General features: G+C 45.5%; 1 protein-coding gene across 1 annotated transcript; it reads left to right on the top strand.

Annotated features, from left to right (window-relative positions):
- Positions 1–772: 772 nt before the first annotated feature.
- Positions 773–16,361, top strand: LOC119887681 (mucin-5AC-like; the record flags this gene model as incomplete). The annotated part of the gene is made up of 12 exons (XM_038698332.1): positions 773–917; positions 2,412–2,563; positions 3,713–3,761; positions 6,825–6,916; positions 8,291–8,350; positions 9,395–9,637; positions 10,676–10,729; positions 11,236–11,283; positions 13,541–13,615; positions 14,683–14,812; positions 15,443–15,707; positions 16,202–16,361. Coding segments are annotated over 12 exons (1,473 nt in total), but the record flags the coding sequence as incomplete, so codon positions are not given.
- Positions 16,362–17,239: the final 878 nt, after the last annotated feature.

Here is a 17,239-nt window from a genome sequence, read left to right as displayed (position 1 = left end):
GCTTTTGGATTCTGTTGGCTTTAGGAGCTTTAGGACTCATTCTGTATTGTAGTTGTTATTAGCATCAAACCCTATGACTTTGTATGTTTTTTGTACATTGAGTTATAAAGGCTAAAAACACCCCTATAATGAATGAATTACAGATTGAATGTTGTGTAAAGAAAGGAAGTTGGTTTTCTTTGAAATAATCTGTCATTTAAAACACAATTGGACAGAAGTACATAGAACAAAGAAATCATAAAATGTGTTTGTTGTAATTGTTTGTTTATCTATTTAAGATTCTTTTAATACATTGTTCTCATAGTGATTCCAGCATTTATATTATAGAGAAAGTAATAGCTATGGTGGGTAGCAACATTAGTACAAAAGGTCATCACATGCTTCTTCTGTGAGTAAGTCACTGTATTGTTCGTTTCATAGATTCAAATGAAGAAAAGATGGGTAGCAGATGGATCATATCAATTGTTCTTTTAATAACAGGTAAGTGGAATGATGTTAAACTGGTTGCCTTTAAGTATATTCATACAAAATATTGGAATAGGTGTGGCGAATAACAAAACATAAGGTTAAGGTGGAGTTTTTGACTGCACCTTCTTTTTTCGATGTGGTAATGTACTGTTAAGCAAAAGGTTTATATATATGGTTACCTACACTTTAATGTTTATTTATGCAGTAATTATGAAAAGTGACTTTGCTACTTCACTTAAAGTATAACATTTTATTTTATACTGCTGCAAATACAACAGCAACAACTGCATCAACTGCTGTGACAACATCTGCAGTAACAACAACTGCTTCATCAACACCTGCTCCAGTAACTACTGCATCAACAACAAAACCTCTTCTGACAACTGCTGCAAGAACTGCATCAACTACCGGACCTGCTCTGACAACAACATCAGCTGCAACAACATCAAGTACGGCAACTGCTGCTACAACATCTGCTGTAACAACACCTGCTCTAACATCAACTGCAGCAACAATGACACCTGCTGTGACAACAAACCCTGCTTTGGTAACAACACCTGCTCTGACAACCCCTGCTATGACAACATATGCAGTAACGACACCTTCTCCAGTAACGACTGCAGCAACAACAACACCCACTGTTACAACAATACCTTCTGCATCAACGACACCTACTCTGACACCTGCAGCAATAATTGCATTAACAACAACATCTGCTCTGATAACAACATCTGCTGCAACAAATATATCAAGTACAACACCTGCTATGACAACATCTGCAGCAAAAATTTCATCAACTACAACAACTGGTCCGACAACAACATCTGCTGTAACAACTGAATCAAATACAGCAACTGCTCCGACAACAACATCTGCTGCAACAATAGCAACAACCAATGCCTTAACAACAGCTTCTTTGACAACAACTGCATCACCAACACCTGCTCAGACCACAACTGAAGCAACAACAAGTGCTCAGACAACAATATCTGCTGCATCTGCAACTCCGTCAACAACACCTGCTCCAGTAACGACTGAAGTAACGACACCCACTTTTACAACACCTGCTGCATCAACGACACCCACTCTAACAACTGCAGCAACAACTGCATCAACAACAACACCTGCTCTGATAACAACTGCTGAAACAATTGCATCAAGTCCAGCAACTGGTTCGACAACAACATCTGCTGCAACAACTATATCAAGTACACCTGCTATGAACACATCTGCAGCAACAGCAACTGTGTCAACGACACCTGCTCCAGTAACGACTGCAGAAACGACACCCGCTGTTATAACAATACCTGCTGCATCAACGACACCTACTCTGACAGCCGCAGCAATAACTGCATCAACAAAAAAACCTCCTCTGACAACATCTGCAGCAACAGCAAGTGCGTCAACGACACCTGCTCCAGTAACGACTGCAGAAATGACACCCGCAGTTATAACAATACCTGCTGCATCAACGACACCTACTCTGACAGCCGCAGCAATAACTGCATCAACAACAAAACCTCCTCTGACAACATCTGCAGCAACAGCAAGTGCGTCAACGACACCTGCTCCAATAACGACTGCAGAAATGACACCCACTGTTACAACAATACCTGCTGCTTCAACGACACATACACTGACTAGTGCAGCAATAACTGCATCAACAACACCTGCTATGACAACATCTGCAGCAACAGCAACTGTGTCAACGACACCTGCTGCAGTAACGACTGCAGAAACGACACCTGCTGTTACAACAATACCTGCTGCGTCAACGACACCTACACTGACAAGTGCAGCAATAACTGCATCAACAACACCTGCTCTGACAACAACTGCTGCAACAATTTCATCAACTACAACAACTGGTCCGACAACAACATCTGCTGTAACAACTGAATCAAATACAGCAACTGCTCCGACAACAACATCTGCTGCAACAGCAGCAACAAGCAATGCCTTAAAAACAGCTTCTTTGACAACAACTGCATCACCAACACCTGTTCAGACCACAACTGCAGCAACAACAAGTGCTCAGACAACAATATCTGCTGCATCTGCATTAACAGCAACTCCGTCAACAACACCTGCTGCAGTAACGACTGCAGAAACGACACCCACTGTTACAACAATACCTGCTGCGTCAACGACACCTACACTGACAAGTGTAGCAATAACTGCATCAACAACAACACCTGCTCTGATAACAACTGCTGAAACAATTGCATCAAGTACAGCAACTGCTTCGACAACAACATCTGCTGCAACAACTATATCAAGTACAACACCTGCTATGACAACATCTGCAGCAACAGCAACTGTGTCAACGACACCTGCTGCAGTAACGACTGCAGAAACGACACCCGCTGTTACAACAATACCTGCTGCATCAACGACACCTACTCTGACAGCCGCAGAAATAACTGCATCAACAACAAAACCTCCTCTGACAACAACTGCTGCAACAATTTCATCAACTAATACAACTGGTCCGACAACAACATCTGCTGTAACAGCAGCAACAACCAATGCCTTAATTACAGCTTCTGTGACAACAACTGCATCACCAACACCTGCTCAGACCACAACTGCAGATACAACAAGTGCTCAGACAACAATATCTGCTGCATCTGCAGTAACAGCAACTCAGTCAACAACACCTGCTCCAGTAACGACTGAAGTAACGACACCCGCTGTTACAACACCTGCTGCATCAACGACATCCACTCTAACAACTGCAGCAACAACTGCATCAACAACAACACCTGCTCTGATAACAACTGCTGAAACAATTGCATCAAGTCCAGCAACTGGTTCGACAACAACATCTGCTGCAACAACTATATCAAATACAACACCTGCTATGACAACATCTGCAGCAACAGCAACTGTGTCAACGACACCTGCTGCAGTAACGACTGCAGAAACGACACCCGCTGTTACAACAATACCTGCTGCGTCAACGACACCTACACTGACAAGTGTAGCAATAACTGCATCAACAACAACACCTGCTCTGATAACAACTGCTGAAACAATTGCATCAAGTACAGCAACTGCTTCGACAACAACATCTGCTGCAACAACTGTATCAAGTACAACACCTGCTATGACAACATCTGCAGCAACAGCAACTGTGTCAACGACACCTGCTCCAGTAACGACTGCAGAAACAACACCCGCTGTTACAACAATACCTGCTGCGTCAACGACACCTACACTGACAAGTGTAGCAATAACTGCATCAACAACAACACCTGCTCTGATAACAACTGCTGAAACAATTGCATCAAGTACAGCAACTGCTTCGCCAACAACATCTGCTGCAACAACTATATCAAGTACAACTCCTGCTATGACAACATCTGCATCAACAGCAACTGTGTCAACGACACCTGCTGCTGTAACGACTGCAGAAACGACACCCGCTGTTACAACAATACCTGCTGCATCAACGACACCTACACTGACAACTGCAGCAATAACTGCATCAACAACAACACCTGCTCTGATAACAACTGCTGAAACAATTGCATTAAGTCCAGAAACTGGTTCGACAACAACATCTGCTGCAACAACTATATCAAGTACAACACCTGTTATGACAACATCTGCAGCAAAAGCAACTGAGTCAATGACAGCTGCTGCAGTAACGACTGCAGAAACGACACCCGCTGTTACAACAATACCTGATGCGTCAACGACACCTACACTGACAAGTGTAGCAATAACTGCATCAACAACAACACCTGCTCTGATAACAACTGCTGAAACAATTGCATCAAGTACAGCAACTGGTTCGACAACAACATCTGCTGCAACAACTATATCAAGTACAACACCTGCTATGACAACATGTGCAGCAACAGCAACTGTGTCAACGACACCTGCTCCAGTAACGACTGCAGAAACGACACCCGCTGTTATAACAATACCTGCTGCATCAACGACACCTACTCTGACAGCCGCAGCAATAACTGCATCAACAACAAAACCTCCTCTGACAACATCTGCAGCAACAGCAAGTGCGTCAACGACACCTGCTCCAGTAACGACTGCAGAAATGACACCCGCTGTTATAACAATACCTGCTGCATCAACGACACCTACTCTGACAGCCGCAGCAATAACTGCATCAACAACAAAACCTCCTCTGACAACATCTGCAGCAACAGCAAGTGCGTCAACGACACCTGCTCCAATAACGACTGCAGAAATGACACCCACTGTTACAACAATACCTGCTGCGTCAACGACACCTACACTGACAACTGCATCAACAACTGCATCAACAACAACACCTGCTCTGATAACAACTGCTGAAACAATTGCATCAAGTACAGCAACTGCTTCGACAACAACATCTGCTGCAACAACTATATCAAATACAACACCTGCTATGACAACATCTACAGCAACAACAACACCCGCAGTGACAACAACACTTGCTCTGGCCACAAGACCTGGTCAGACAACACCTGCTATGACAACAGCACCTTCTGTGACAACATCTGCAGCAACAGCAAGTGCGTCAACGACACCTGCTCCAGTAACGACTGCAGAAATGACATCCACTTTTACAACAATACATGCTGCCTCAACGACACCTACACTGACAAGTGCAGCAATAACTGCATCAACAACACCTGCTCTGACAACAACTGCTGCAACAATTTCATCAACTACAACAACTGGTTCGACAACAACATCTGCTGTAACAACTGAATCAAATACAGCAACTGCTCCGACAACAACATCTGCTGCAACAGCAGCAACAACCAATGCCTTAACAACAGCTCCTTTGACAACAACTGCATCACCAACACCTGCTCAGACCACAACTGCAGCAAAAACAAGTGCTCAGACAACAATATCTGCTGCATCTGCAGTAACAGCAACTCCGTCAACAACACCTGCTCCAGTAACGACTGAAGTAACGACACCCACTTTTACAACACCTGCTGCATCAACGACACCCCCTCTAACAACTGCAGCAACAACTGCATCAACAACAACACCTGCTCTGATAACAACTGCTGAAACAATTGCATCAAGTCCAGCAACTGGTTCGACAACAACATCTGCTGCAACAACTATATCAAGTACAACTCCTGCTATGACAACATCTGCAGCAACAGCAACTGTGTCAACGACACCTGCTGCAGTAACGACTGCAGAAACGACACCCGCTGTTACAACAATACCTGCTGCGTCAACGACACCTACACTGACAAGTGTAGCAATAACTGCATCAACAACAACACCTGCTCTGATAACAACTGCTGAAACAATTGCATCAAGTACAGCAACTGCTATGACAACAACATCTGCTGCAACAACTGCTGAAACAATTGCATCAAGTACAGCAACTGCTTCGACAACAACATCTGCTGCAACAACTATATCAAGTACAACACCTGCTATGACAACATCTGCAGCAACAGCAACTGTGTCAACGACACCTTCTGCAGTAACGACTGCAGAAACGACACCCGCTGTTACAACAATACCTGCTGCGTCAACGACACCTACACTGACAAGTGTAGCAATAACTGCATCAACAACAACACCTGCTCTGACAACATCTGCAGCAACAACAACACCCACTGTGACAACAACACCTGCTGCGTCAACGACACCTACACTGACAACTGCAGCAATAACTGCATCAACAACAACACCCGCTGTGACAACAACACTTGCTCTGGCCACAAGACCTGGTCAGACAACACCTGCTATGACAACAGCACCTTCTGTGACAACATCTGCAGTAACAACAACTACGTCAACGACACCTGCTCCAGTAACGACTGCAGAAACAACAACACTTGCTCTGGCCACAACACCTGGTCAGACAACACGTGCTATGACAACATCAACTGCATCAACAACAACACCTGCTCTGATAACAACTGCTGAAACAATTGCATCAAGTCGAGCAACTGCTTCGACAACAACATCTGCTGCAACAACTATATCAAGTACACCTGCTATGACAACATCTGCAGCAACAGCAACTGTGTCAACGACACCTGCTGCAGTAACGACTGCAGAAACGACACCCGCGGTTACAACAATACCTGCTGCGTCAACGACACCTACACTGACAAGTGTAGCAATAACTGCATCAACAACAACACCTGCTCTGATAACAACTGCTGAAAAAATTGCATCAAGTACAGCAACTGCTTCGACAACAACATCTGCTGCAACAACTATATCAAGTACAACACCTGCTATGAAAACATCTGCAGCAACAGCAACTGTGTCAACGACACCTTCTCCAGTAACGACTGCAGAAACGACACCCGCTGTTATAACAATACCTGCTGCATCAACGACACCTACTCTGACAGCCGCAGCAATAACTGCATCAACAACAACACCTCCTCTGACAACATCTGCAGCAACAGCAAGTGCGTCAACGACACCTGCTCCAGTAACGACTGCAGAAATAACACCCACTTTTACAACAATACATGCTGCGTCAACGACACCTACACTGACAAGTGTAGCAATAACTGCATCAACAACAACACCTGCTCTGACAAAATCTGCAGCAACAACAACATCCACTGTGACAACAACACTTGCTGCGTCAACGACACCTACACTGACAACTGCAGGAACAACTGCATCAACAACAACACCTGCTCTGATAACAACTGCTGAAACAATTGCATCAAGTCGAGCAACTGGTTCGACAACAACATCTGCTGCAACAACTATATCAAGTACACCTGCTATGACAACATCTGCAGCAACAGCAACTGTGTCAACGACACCTGCTGCAGTAACGACTGCAGAAACGACACCCGCGGTTACAACAATACCTGCTGCGTCAACGACACCTACACTGACAAGTGTAGCAATAACTGCATCAACAACAACACCTGCTCTGACAACATCTACAGCAACAACAACACCCGCAGTGACAACAACACTTGCTCTGGCCACAAGACCTGGTCAGACAACACCTGCTATGACAACAGCACCTTCTGTGACAACATCTGCTGCAACAGCAAGTCCGTCAACGACACCTGCTCCAGTAACGACTGCAGAAATGACACCCACTTTTACAACAATACATGCTGCCTCAACGACACCTACACTGACAAGTGCAGCAATAACTGCATCAACAACACCTGCTCTGATAACAACTGCTGAAACAATTGCATCAAGTACAACAACTGGTTCGACAACAACATCTGCTGTAACAACTGAATCAAATACAGCAACTGCTCCGACAACAACATCTGCTGCAAAAGCAACAACAACCAATGCCTTAACAACAGCTCCTTTGACAACAACTGCATCACCAACACCTGCTCAGACCACAACTGCAGCAAAAACAAGTGCTCAGACAACAATATCTGCTGCATCTGCAGTAACAGCAACTCCGTCAACAACACCTGCTCCAGTAACGACTGAAGTAACGACACCCACTTTTACAACACCTGCTGCATCAACGACACTCCCTCTAACAACTGCAGCAACAACTGCATCAACAACAACACGTGCTCTGATAACAACTGCTGAAACAATTGCATCAAGTCCAGCAACTGGTTCGACAACAACATCTGCTGCAACAACTATATCAAGTACAACTCCTGCTATGACAACATCTGCAGCAACAGCAACTGTGTCAACGACACCTGCTGCAGTAACGACTGCAGAAACGACACCCGCTGTTACAACAATACCTGCTGCGTCAACGACACCTACACTGACAAGTGTAGCAATAACTGCATCAACAACAACACCTGCTCTGAAAACAACTGCTGAAACAATTGCATCAAGTACAGCAACTGGTTCGACAACAACATCTGCTGCAACAACTATATCAAGTACAACACCTGCTATGACAACATCTGCAGCAACAGCAACTGTGTCAACGACACCTTCTGCAGTAACGACTGCAGAAACGACACCCGCTGTTACAACAATACCTGCTGCGTCAACGACACCTACACTGACAAGTGTAGCAATAACTGCATCAACAACAACACCTGCTCTGACAACATCTGCAGCAACAACAACACCCACTGAGACAACAACACCTGCTGCGTCAACGACACCTACACTGACAACTGCAGCAATAACTGCATCAACAACAACACCTGCTCTGACAACAACTGCTGAAACAATTGCATCAAATCCAGCAACTGGTTCGACAACAACATCTGCTGCAACAACTATATCAAGTACAACACCTGCTATGACAACATCTACAGCAACAGCTACTGTGTCAACGACACCTGCTGCAGTAACGACTGCAGAAACGACACCCGCGGTTACAACAATACCTGCTGCGTCAACGACACCTACACTGACAAGTGTAGCAATAACTGCATCAACAACAACACCTGCTCTGACAACATATGCAGCAACAACAACACCCGCTGTGACAACAACACTTGCTCTGGCCACAAGACCTGGTCAGACAACACCTGCTATGACAACAGCACCTTCTGTGACAATATCTGCAGTAACAACAACTACGTCAACGACACCTGCTCCAGTAACGACTGCAGAAACAACAACACTTGCTCTGGCCACAACATCTGGTCAGACAACACGTGCTATGACAACATCAACTGCATCAACAACAACACCTGCTCTGATAACAACTGCTGAAACAATTGCATCAAGTACAGTAACTGCTTCGACAACAACATCTGCTGCAACAACTATATCAAGTACAACACCTGCTATGACAACATCTGCAGCAACAGCAACTGTGTCAACGACACCTGCTCCAGTAACGACTGCAGAAACGACACCCGCTGTTACTACAATACCTGCTGCATCAACGACACCTACACTGACAAGTGTAGCAATAACTGCATCAACAACAACACCTGCTCTGATAACAACTGCTGAAACAATTGCATCAAGTACAGCAACTGGTTCGACAACAACATCTGCTGCAACAACTATATCAAGTACAACACCTGCTATGACAACATCTGCAGCAACAGCAACTGTGTCAACGACACCTGCTCCAGTAACGACTGCAGAAACGACACCCGCTGTTATAACAATACCTGCTGCATCAACGACACCTACTCTGACAGCCGCAGCAATAACTGCATCAACAACAAAACCTCCTCTGACAACATCTGCAGCAACAGCAAGTGCGTCAACGACACCTGCTCCAGTAACGACTGCAGAAATAACACCCACTTTTACAACAATACATGCTGCGTCAACGACACCTACACTGACAAATGCAGCAATAACTGCATCAACAACACCTGCTCTGACAACTGCTGCCACAATTTCATCAACTACAACAACTGGTCCGACAACAACATCTGCTGTAACAACTGAATCAAATACAGCAACTGCTCCAACAACAACATCTGCTGCAACAGCAGCAACAAACAATGCCTTAACAACAGCTTCTTTGACAACAACTGCATCACCAACACCTGCTCAGACCACAACTGCAGCAAAAACAAGTGCTCAGACAACAATATCTGCTGCATCTGCAGTAACAGCAACTCCGTCAACAACACCTGCTCCAGTAACGACTGAAGTAACGACACCCACTTTTACAACACCTGCTGCATCAACGACACCCACTCTAACAACTGCAGCAACAACTGCATCAACAACAACACGTGCTCTGATAACAACTGCTGAAACAATTGCATCAAATCCAGCAACTGGTTCGACAACAACATCTGCTGCAACAATTATATCAAGTACAACTCTTGCTATGACAACATCTGCAGCAACAGCAACTGTGTCAACGACACCTGCTGCAGTAACGACTGCAGAAACGACACCCGCTGTTACAACAATACCTGCTGCGTCAATGACACCTACACTGACAAGTGTAGCAATAACTGCATCAACAACAACACCTGCTCTGACAAAATCTGCAGCAACAACAACACCCACTGTGACAACAACACTTGCTGCGTCAACGACACCTACACTGACAACTGCAGCAACAACTGCATCAACAACAACACCTGCTCTGATAACAACTGCTGAAACAATTGCATCAAGTCGAGCAACTGGTTCGACAACAACATCTGCTGCAACAACTATATCAAGTACACCTGCTATGACAACATCTGCAGCAACTGTGTCAACGACACCTGATGCAGTAACGACTGCAGAAACGACACCTGCGGTTACAACAATACCTGCTGCGTCAACGACACCTACACTGACAAGTGTAGCAATAAGTGCATCAACAACAACACCTGCTCTGATAACAACTGCTGAAACAATTGCATCAAGTCCAGCAACTGCTTCGACAACAACATCTGCTGCAACAACTATATCAAGTACAACACCGCTATGACAACATCTGCAGCAACAACTATATCAAGTACAACACCTGCTATGACAACATCTGCAGCAACAGCAACTGTGTCAACGACACCTGGTGCAGTAACGACTGCAGAAACGACACCCGCTGTTACAACAATACCTGCTGCGTCAGCGACACCTACACTGACAAGTGTAGCAATAACTGCATCAACAACAACACCTGCTCTGACAACATCTGCAGCAACAACAACACCCACTGTGACAACAACACTTGCTGCGTCAACGACACCTACACTGACAACTGCAGCAACAACTGCATCAACAACAACACCTGCTCTGATAACAACTGCTGAAACAATTGCATCAAGTACAGCAACTGCCTCGACAACAACATCTGCTGCAACAACTATATCAAGTACACCTGCTATGAACACATCTGCAGCAAAAGCAACTGTGTCAACGACACCTGATGCAGTAACGACTGCAGAAACGACACCCACTGTTACAACAATACCTGCTGCGTCAACGACACCTACACTGACAAGTGTAGCAATAACTGCATCAACAACAACACCTGCTCTGATAACAACTGCTGAAACAATTGCATCAAGTACAGCAACTGCCTCGACAACAACATCTGCTGCAACAACTATATCAAGTACAACACCTGCTATGACAACATCTGCAGCAACAACAACTGTGTCAACGACACCTGCTCCAGTAACGACTGCAGAAACGACACCCGCTGTTACAACAATACCTGCTGCGTCAACGACACCTACACTGACAAGTGTAGCAATAACTGCATCAACAACAACACCTGCTCTGACAACATCTGCAGCAACAACAACACCCGCTGTGACAACAACACTTGCTCTGGCCACAAGAGCTGGTCAGACAACACCTGCTATGACAACAGCACCTTCTGTGACAACATCTGCAGTAACAACAACTACGTCAACGACACCTGCTCCGGTAACGACTGCAGAAACAACAACACTTGCTCTGGCCACAACACCTGGTCAGACAACACGTGCTGTGACAACAACACCTGCTGTGAAAACATCTGCAGCAACAGCAACTGCGTCAACAACACCTGCTCCAGTAACGACTGCAGAAACGATACCGCTGTTACAACAATACCTGCTGCATCAACGACACCTACACTGACAAGTGTAGCAATAACTGCATCAACAACAACACCTGCTCTGATAACAACTGCTGAAACAATTGCATCAAGTCCAGCAACTGCTTCGACAACAACATCTGCTGCAACAACTATATCAAGTACAACACCTGCTATGTCAACATCTGCATCAACAGCAACTGTGTCAACGACACCTGCTGCAGTAACGACTGCAGAAACGACACCCGCTGTTACAACAATACCTGCTGCGTCAACGACACCTACACTGACAACTGCAGCAACAACTGCATCAACAACAACACTGCTCTGATAACAACTGCTGAAACAATTGCATCAAGTCCAGCAACTGGTTCGACAACAACATCTGCTGCAACAACTATATCAAGTACAACACCTGCTATGACAACATCTGCAGCAACAGCAACTGTGTCAACGACACCTGCTCCAGTAACGACTGCAGAAACGACACCCGCTGTTATAACAATACCTGCTGCCTCAACGACACCTACTCTGACAGCCGCAGCAATAACTGCATCAACAACACCTGCTCTGACAACATCTGCTGCAACAATTACATCAACTACAACAACTGGTCCGACATCAACATCTGCTGTAACAACTGAATCAAATACAGCAACTGCTCCGACAACAACATCTGCTGCAACAGCAGCAACAACCAATGCCATAACAACAGCTTCTTTGACAACAACTGCATCACCAACACCTGCTCAGACCACAACTGCAGCAACAACAAGTGCTCAGACAACAATATCTGCTGCATCTGCAGTAACAGCAACTCCGTCAACAACACCTGCTCAGTAACGACTGAAGTAACGACACCCACTTTTACAACACCTGCTGCATCAACGACACCCACTCTAACAACTGCAGCAACAACTGTATCAACAACAACACCTGCTCTTATAACAACTGCTGAAACAATTGCATCAAGTCCAGCAACTGGTTCGACAACAACATCTGCTGCAACAGCAGCAACAAACAATGCCTTAACAACAGCTTCTTTGACAACAACTGCATCACCAACACCTGCTCAGACCACAACTGCAGCAAAAACAAGTGCTCAGACAACAATATCTGCTGCATCTGCAGTAACAGCAACTCCGTCAACAACACCTGCTCCAGTAACGACTGAAGTAACGACACCCACTTTACAACACCTGCTGCATCAACGACACCCACTCTAACAACTGCAGCAACAACTGCATCAACAACAACACGTGCTCTGATAACAACTGCTGAAACAATTGCATCAAATCCAGCAACTGGTTCGACAACAAATCTGCTGCAACAATTATATCAAGTACAACTCTTGCTATGACAACATCTGCAGCAACAGCAACTGTGTCAACGACACCTGCTGCAGTAACGACTGCAGAAACGACACCCGCTGTTACAACAATACCTGCTGCGTCAATGACACCTACACTGACAAGTGTAGCAATAACTGCATCAACAACAACACCTGCTCTGACAAAATCTGCAGCAACAACACACCCACTGTGACAACAACACTTGCTGCGTCAACGACACCTACACTGACAACTGCAGCAACAACTGCATCAACAACAACACCTGCTCTGATAACAACTGCTGAAACAATTGCATCAAGTCGAGCAACTGGGTTCGACAACAACATCTGCTGCAACAACTATATCAAGTACACCTGCTATGACAACATCTGCAGCAACTGTGTCAACGACACCTGATGCAGTAACGACTGCAGAAACGACACCTGCGGTTACAACAATACCTGCTGCGTCAACGACACCTACACTGACAAGTGTAGCAATAAGTGCATCAACACAACACCTGCTCTGATAACAACTGCTGAAACAATTGCATCAAGTCCAGCAACTGCTTCGACAACAACATCTGCTGCAACAACTATACAAGTACAACACCGCTATGACAACATCTGCAGCAACACTATATCAAGTACAACACCTGCTATGACAACATCTGCAGCAACAGCAACTGTGTCAACGACACCTGGTGCAGTAACGACTGCAGAAACGACACCCGCTGTTACAACAATACCTGCTGCGTCAGCGACACCCACTGACAAGTTAGCAATAACTGCATCACAACAACACCTGCTCTGACAACATCTGCAGCAACAACAACACCCACTGTGACAACAACACTTGCTGCGTCAACGACACCTACACTGACAACTGCAGCAACAACTGCATCAACAACAACACCTGCTCTGATAACAACTGCTGAAACAATTGCATCAAGTACAGCAACTGCCTCGACAACAACATCTGCTGCAACAACTATATCAAGTACACCTGCTATGAACACATCTGCAGCAAAAGCAACTGTGTCAACGACACCTGATGCAGACTGCAGAAACGACACCCACTGTTACAACAATACCTGCTGCGTCAACGACACCTACACTGACAAGTGTAGCAATAACTGCATCACAACAACACCTGCTCTGATAACAACTGCTGAAACAATTGCATCAAGTACAGCAACTGCTCGACAACAACATCTGCTGCAACAACTATATCAAGTACAACACCTGCTATGACAACATCTGCAGCAACAACAACTGTGTCAACGACACCTGCTCCAGTAACGACTGCAGAAACGACACCCGCTGTTACAAACAATACCTGCTGCGTCAACGACACCTACACTGACAAGTGTAGCAATAACTGCATCAACAACAACACCTGCTCTGACAACATCTGCAGCAACAACAACACCCGCTGTGACAACAACACTTGCTCTGGCCACAAGAGCTGGTCAGACAACACTGCTATGACAACAGCACCTTCTGTGACAACATCTGCAGTAACAACAACTACGTCAACGCACCTGCTCCGGTAACGACTGCAGAAACAACAACACTTGCTCTGGCCACAACACCTGGTCAGACAACACTGCTGTGACAACAACACCTGCTGTGAAAACATCTGCAGCAACAGCAACTGCGTCAACAACACCTGCTCCAGTAACGACTGCAGAAACGATACCCCTGTACAACAATACCTGCTGCATCAACGACACCTACACTGACAAGTGTAGCAATAACTGCATCAACAACAACACCGCTCTGATAACAACTGCTGAAACAATTGCATCAAGTCCAGCAACTGCTTCGACAACAACATCTGCTGCAACAACTATATCAAGTACAACACCTGCTATGTCAACATCTGCATCAACAGCAACTGTGTCAACGACACCTGCTGCAGTAACGACTGCAGAAACGACCCCTGTTACAACAATACTGCTGCGTCAACGACACCTACACTGACAACTGAGCACACTGCATCAACAACAACACCTGCTCTGATAACAACTGCTGAAACAATTGCATCAAGTCCAGCAACTGGTTCGACAACAACATCTGCTGCAACAACTATATCAAGTACACACCTGCTATGACAACATCTGCAGCAACAGCAACTGTGTCAACGACACCTGCTCCAGTAACGACTGCAGAAACGACACCCGCTGTTATAACATACCTGCTGCCAACGACACCTACTCTGACAGCCGCAGCAATAACTGCATCAACAACACCTGCTCTGACAACATCTGCTGCAACAATTACATCAACTACAACAACTGGTCCGACATCAACATCTGCTGTAACAACTGAATCAAATACAGCAACTGCTCCGACAACAACATCTGCGCAACAGCAGCAACACCAATGCCATAACAACAGCTTCTTTGACAACAACTGCATCACCAACACCTGCTCAGACCACAACTGCAGCACAACAAGTGCTCAGACAACATATCTGCTGCATCTGCAGTAACAGCAACTCCGTAACAACACCTGCTCCAGTAACGACTGAAGTAACGACACCCACTTTTACAACACCTGCTGCATCAACGACACCCACTCTAACAACTGCAGCAACAACTGTATCAACAACAACACCTGCCTTATAACAACTGCTGAAACATTGCATCAAGTCCAGCAACTGGTTCGACAACAACATCTGCTGCAACAACTTATCAAGTACAACACCTGCTATGACAACATCTGCAGCAACAGCAACTGTGTCAACGACACCTAGTGCAGTAACGACTGCGAAACGACACCCGCTGTTACAACAATACCTGCTGCGTCAACGACACCTACACTGACAAGTGTAGCAATAACTGCATCAACAACAACACCTGCTCTGACAACATCTGCAGCAACACAACACCCGCTGTGACAACAACACTTGCTCTGGCCACAAGACCTGGTCAGACAACACCTGCTATGACAACAGCACCTTCTGTGACAACATCCTGCAGTAACAACAACTACGTCAACGACACCTGCTCCAGTAACGACTGCAGAAACAACAACACTTGCTCTGGCCACAACACCTGGTCAGACAACACGTGCTATGACAACATCAACTGCATCAACAACAACACCTGCTCTGATACAACTGCTGAACAATTGCATCAAGTACAGCAACTGGTTCGACAACAACATCTGCTGCAACAACTATATCAAGTACAACACCTGCTATGACAACATCTGCAGCAACAGACGTGTCAACGACACCTGCTCCAGTAACGACTGCAGAAACGACACCCGCTGTTATAACAATACCTGCTGCATCAACGACACCTACTCTGACAGCCGCAGCAATAACTGCATCAACAACAAAACCTCCTCTGACAACATCTGCAGCAACAGCAAGTGCGTCAACGACACCTGCTCCAGTACGACTGCAGAAATAACACCCACTTTTACAACAATACATGCTGCGTCAACGACACCTACACGACAAATGCAGCAATAAACGCATCAACAACACCTGCTCTGACAACTGCTGCCACAATTTCATCAACTACAACAACTGGTCCGACAACACACTGCTGTAACAACTGAATCAAATACAGCAACTGCTCCGACAACAACATCTGCTGCAACAGCAGCAACAAACAATGCCTTAACCAGCTTCTTTGACAACAACTGCATCACCAACACCTGCTCAGACCACAACTGCAGCAAAAACAAGTGCTCAGACAAACAATATCTGCTGCATCTGCAGTACAGAAACTCCGTCAACAACACCTGCTCCAGTAACGACTGAATAACGACACCCACTTTTACAGCACCTGCTGCATCAAGACACCCACTCTAACAACTGCAGCAACAACTGCATCAACAACAACACGTGCTCTGATAACAACTGCTGAAACAATTGCATCAAATCCAGCAACTGGTTCGACAACAACATCTGCTGCAACAATTATATCAAGTACAACTCCTGCTATGACAACATCTGCAGCAACAGCAACTGTGTCAACGACACCTGCTGCAGTAGCGACTGCAGA

The sequence above is a fragment of the Micropterus salmoides genome, unplaced genomic scaffold (genome assembly GCF_014851395.1).
Source record: "Micropterus salmoides isolate LMB-PRFRI ecotype aquatic unplaced genomic scaffold, ASM1485139v1 Ms_hic_scaffold_4251, whole genome shotgun sequence".
Taxonomy (NCBI): Eukaryota; Metazoa; Chordata; class Actinopteri; order Centrarchiformes; family Centrarchidae; genus Micropterus; species Micropterus salmoides.
The sequence above is the reverse complement of the archived record's forward strand: the minus strand, read 5'-3'. Positions and strand labels throughout refer to the sequence as shown.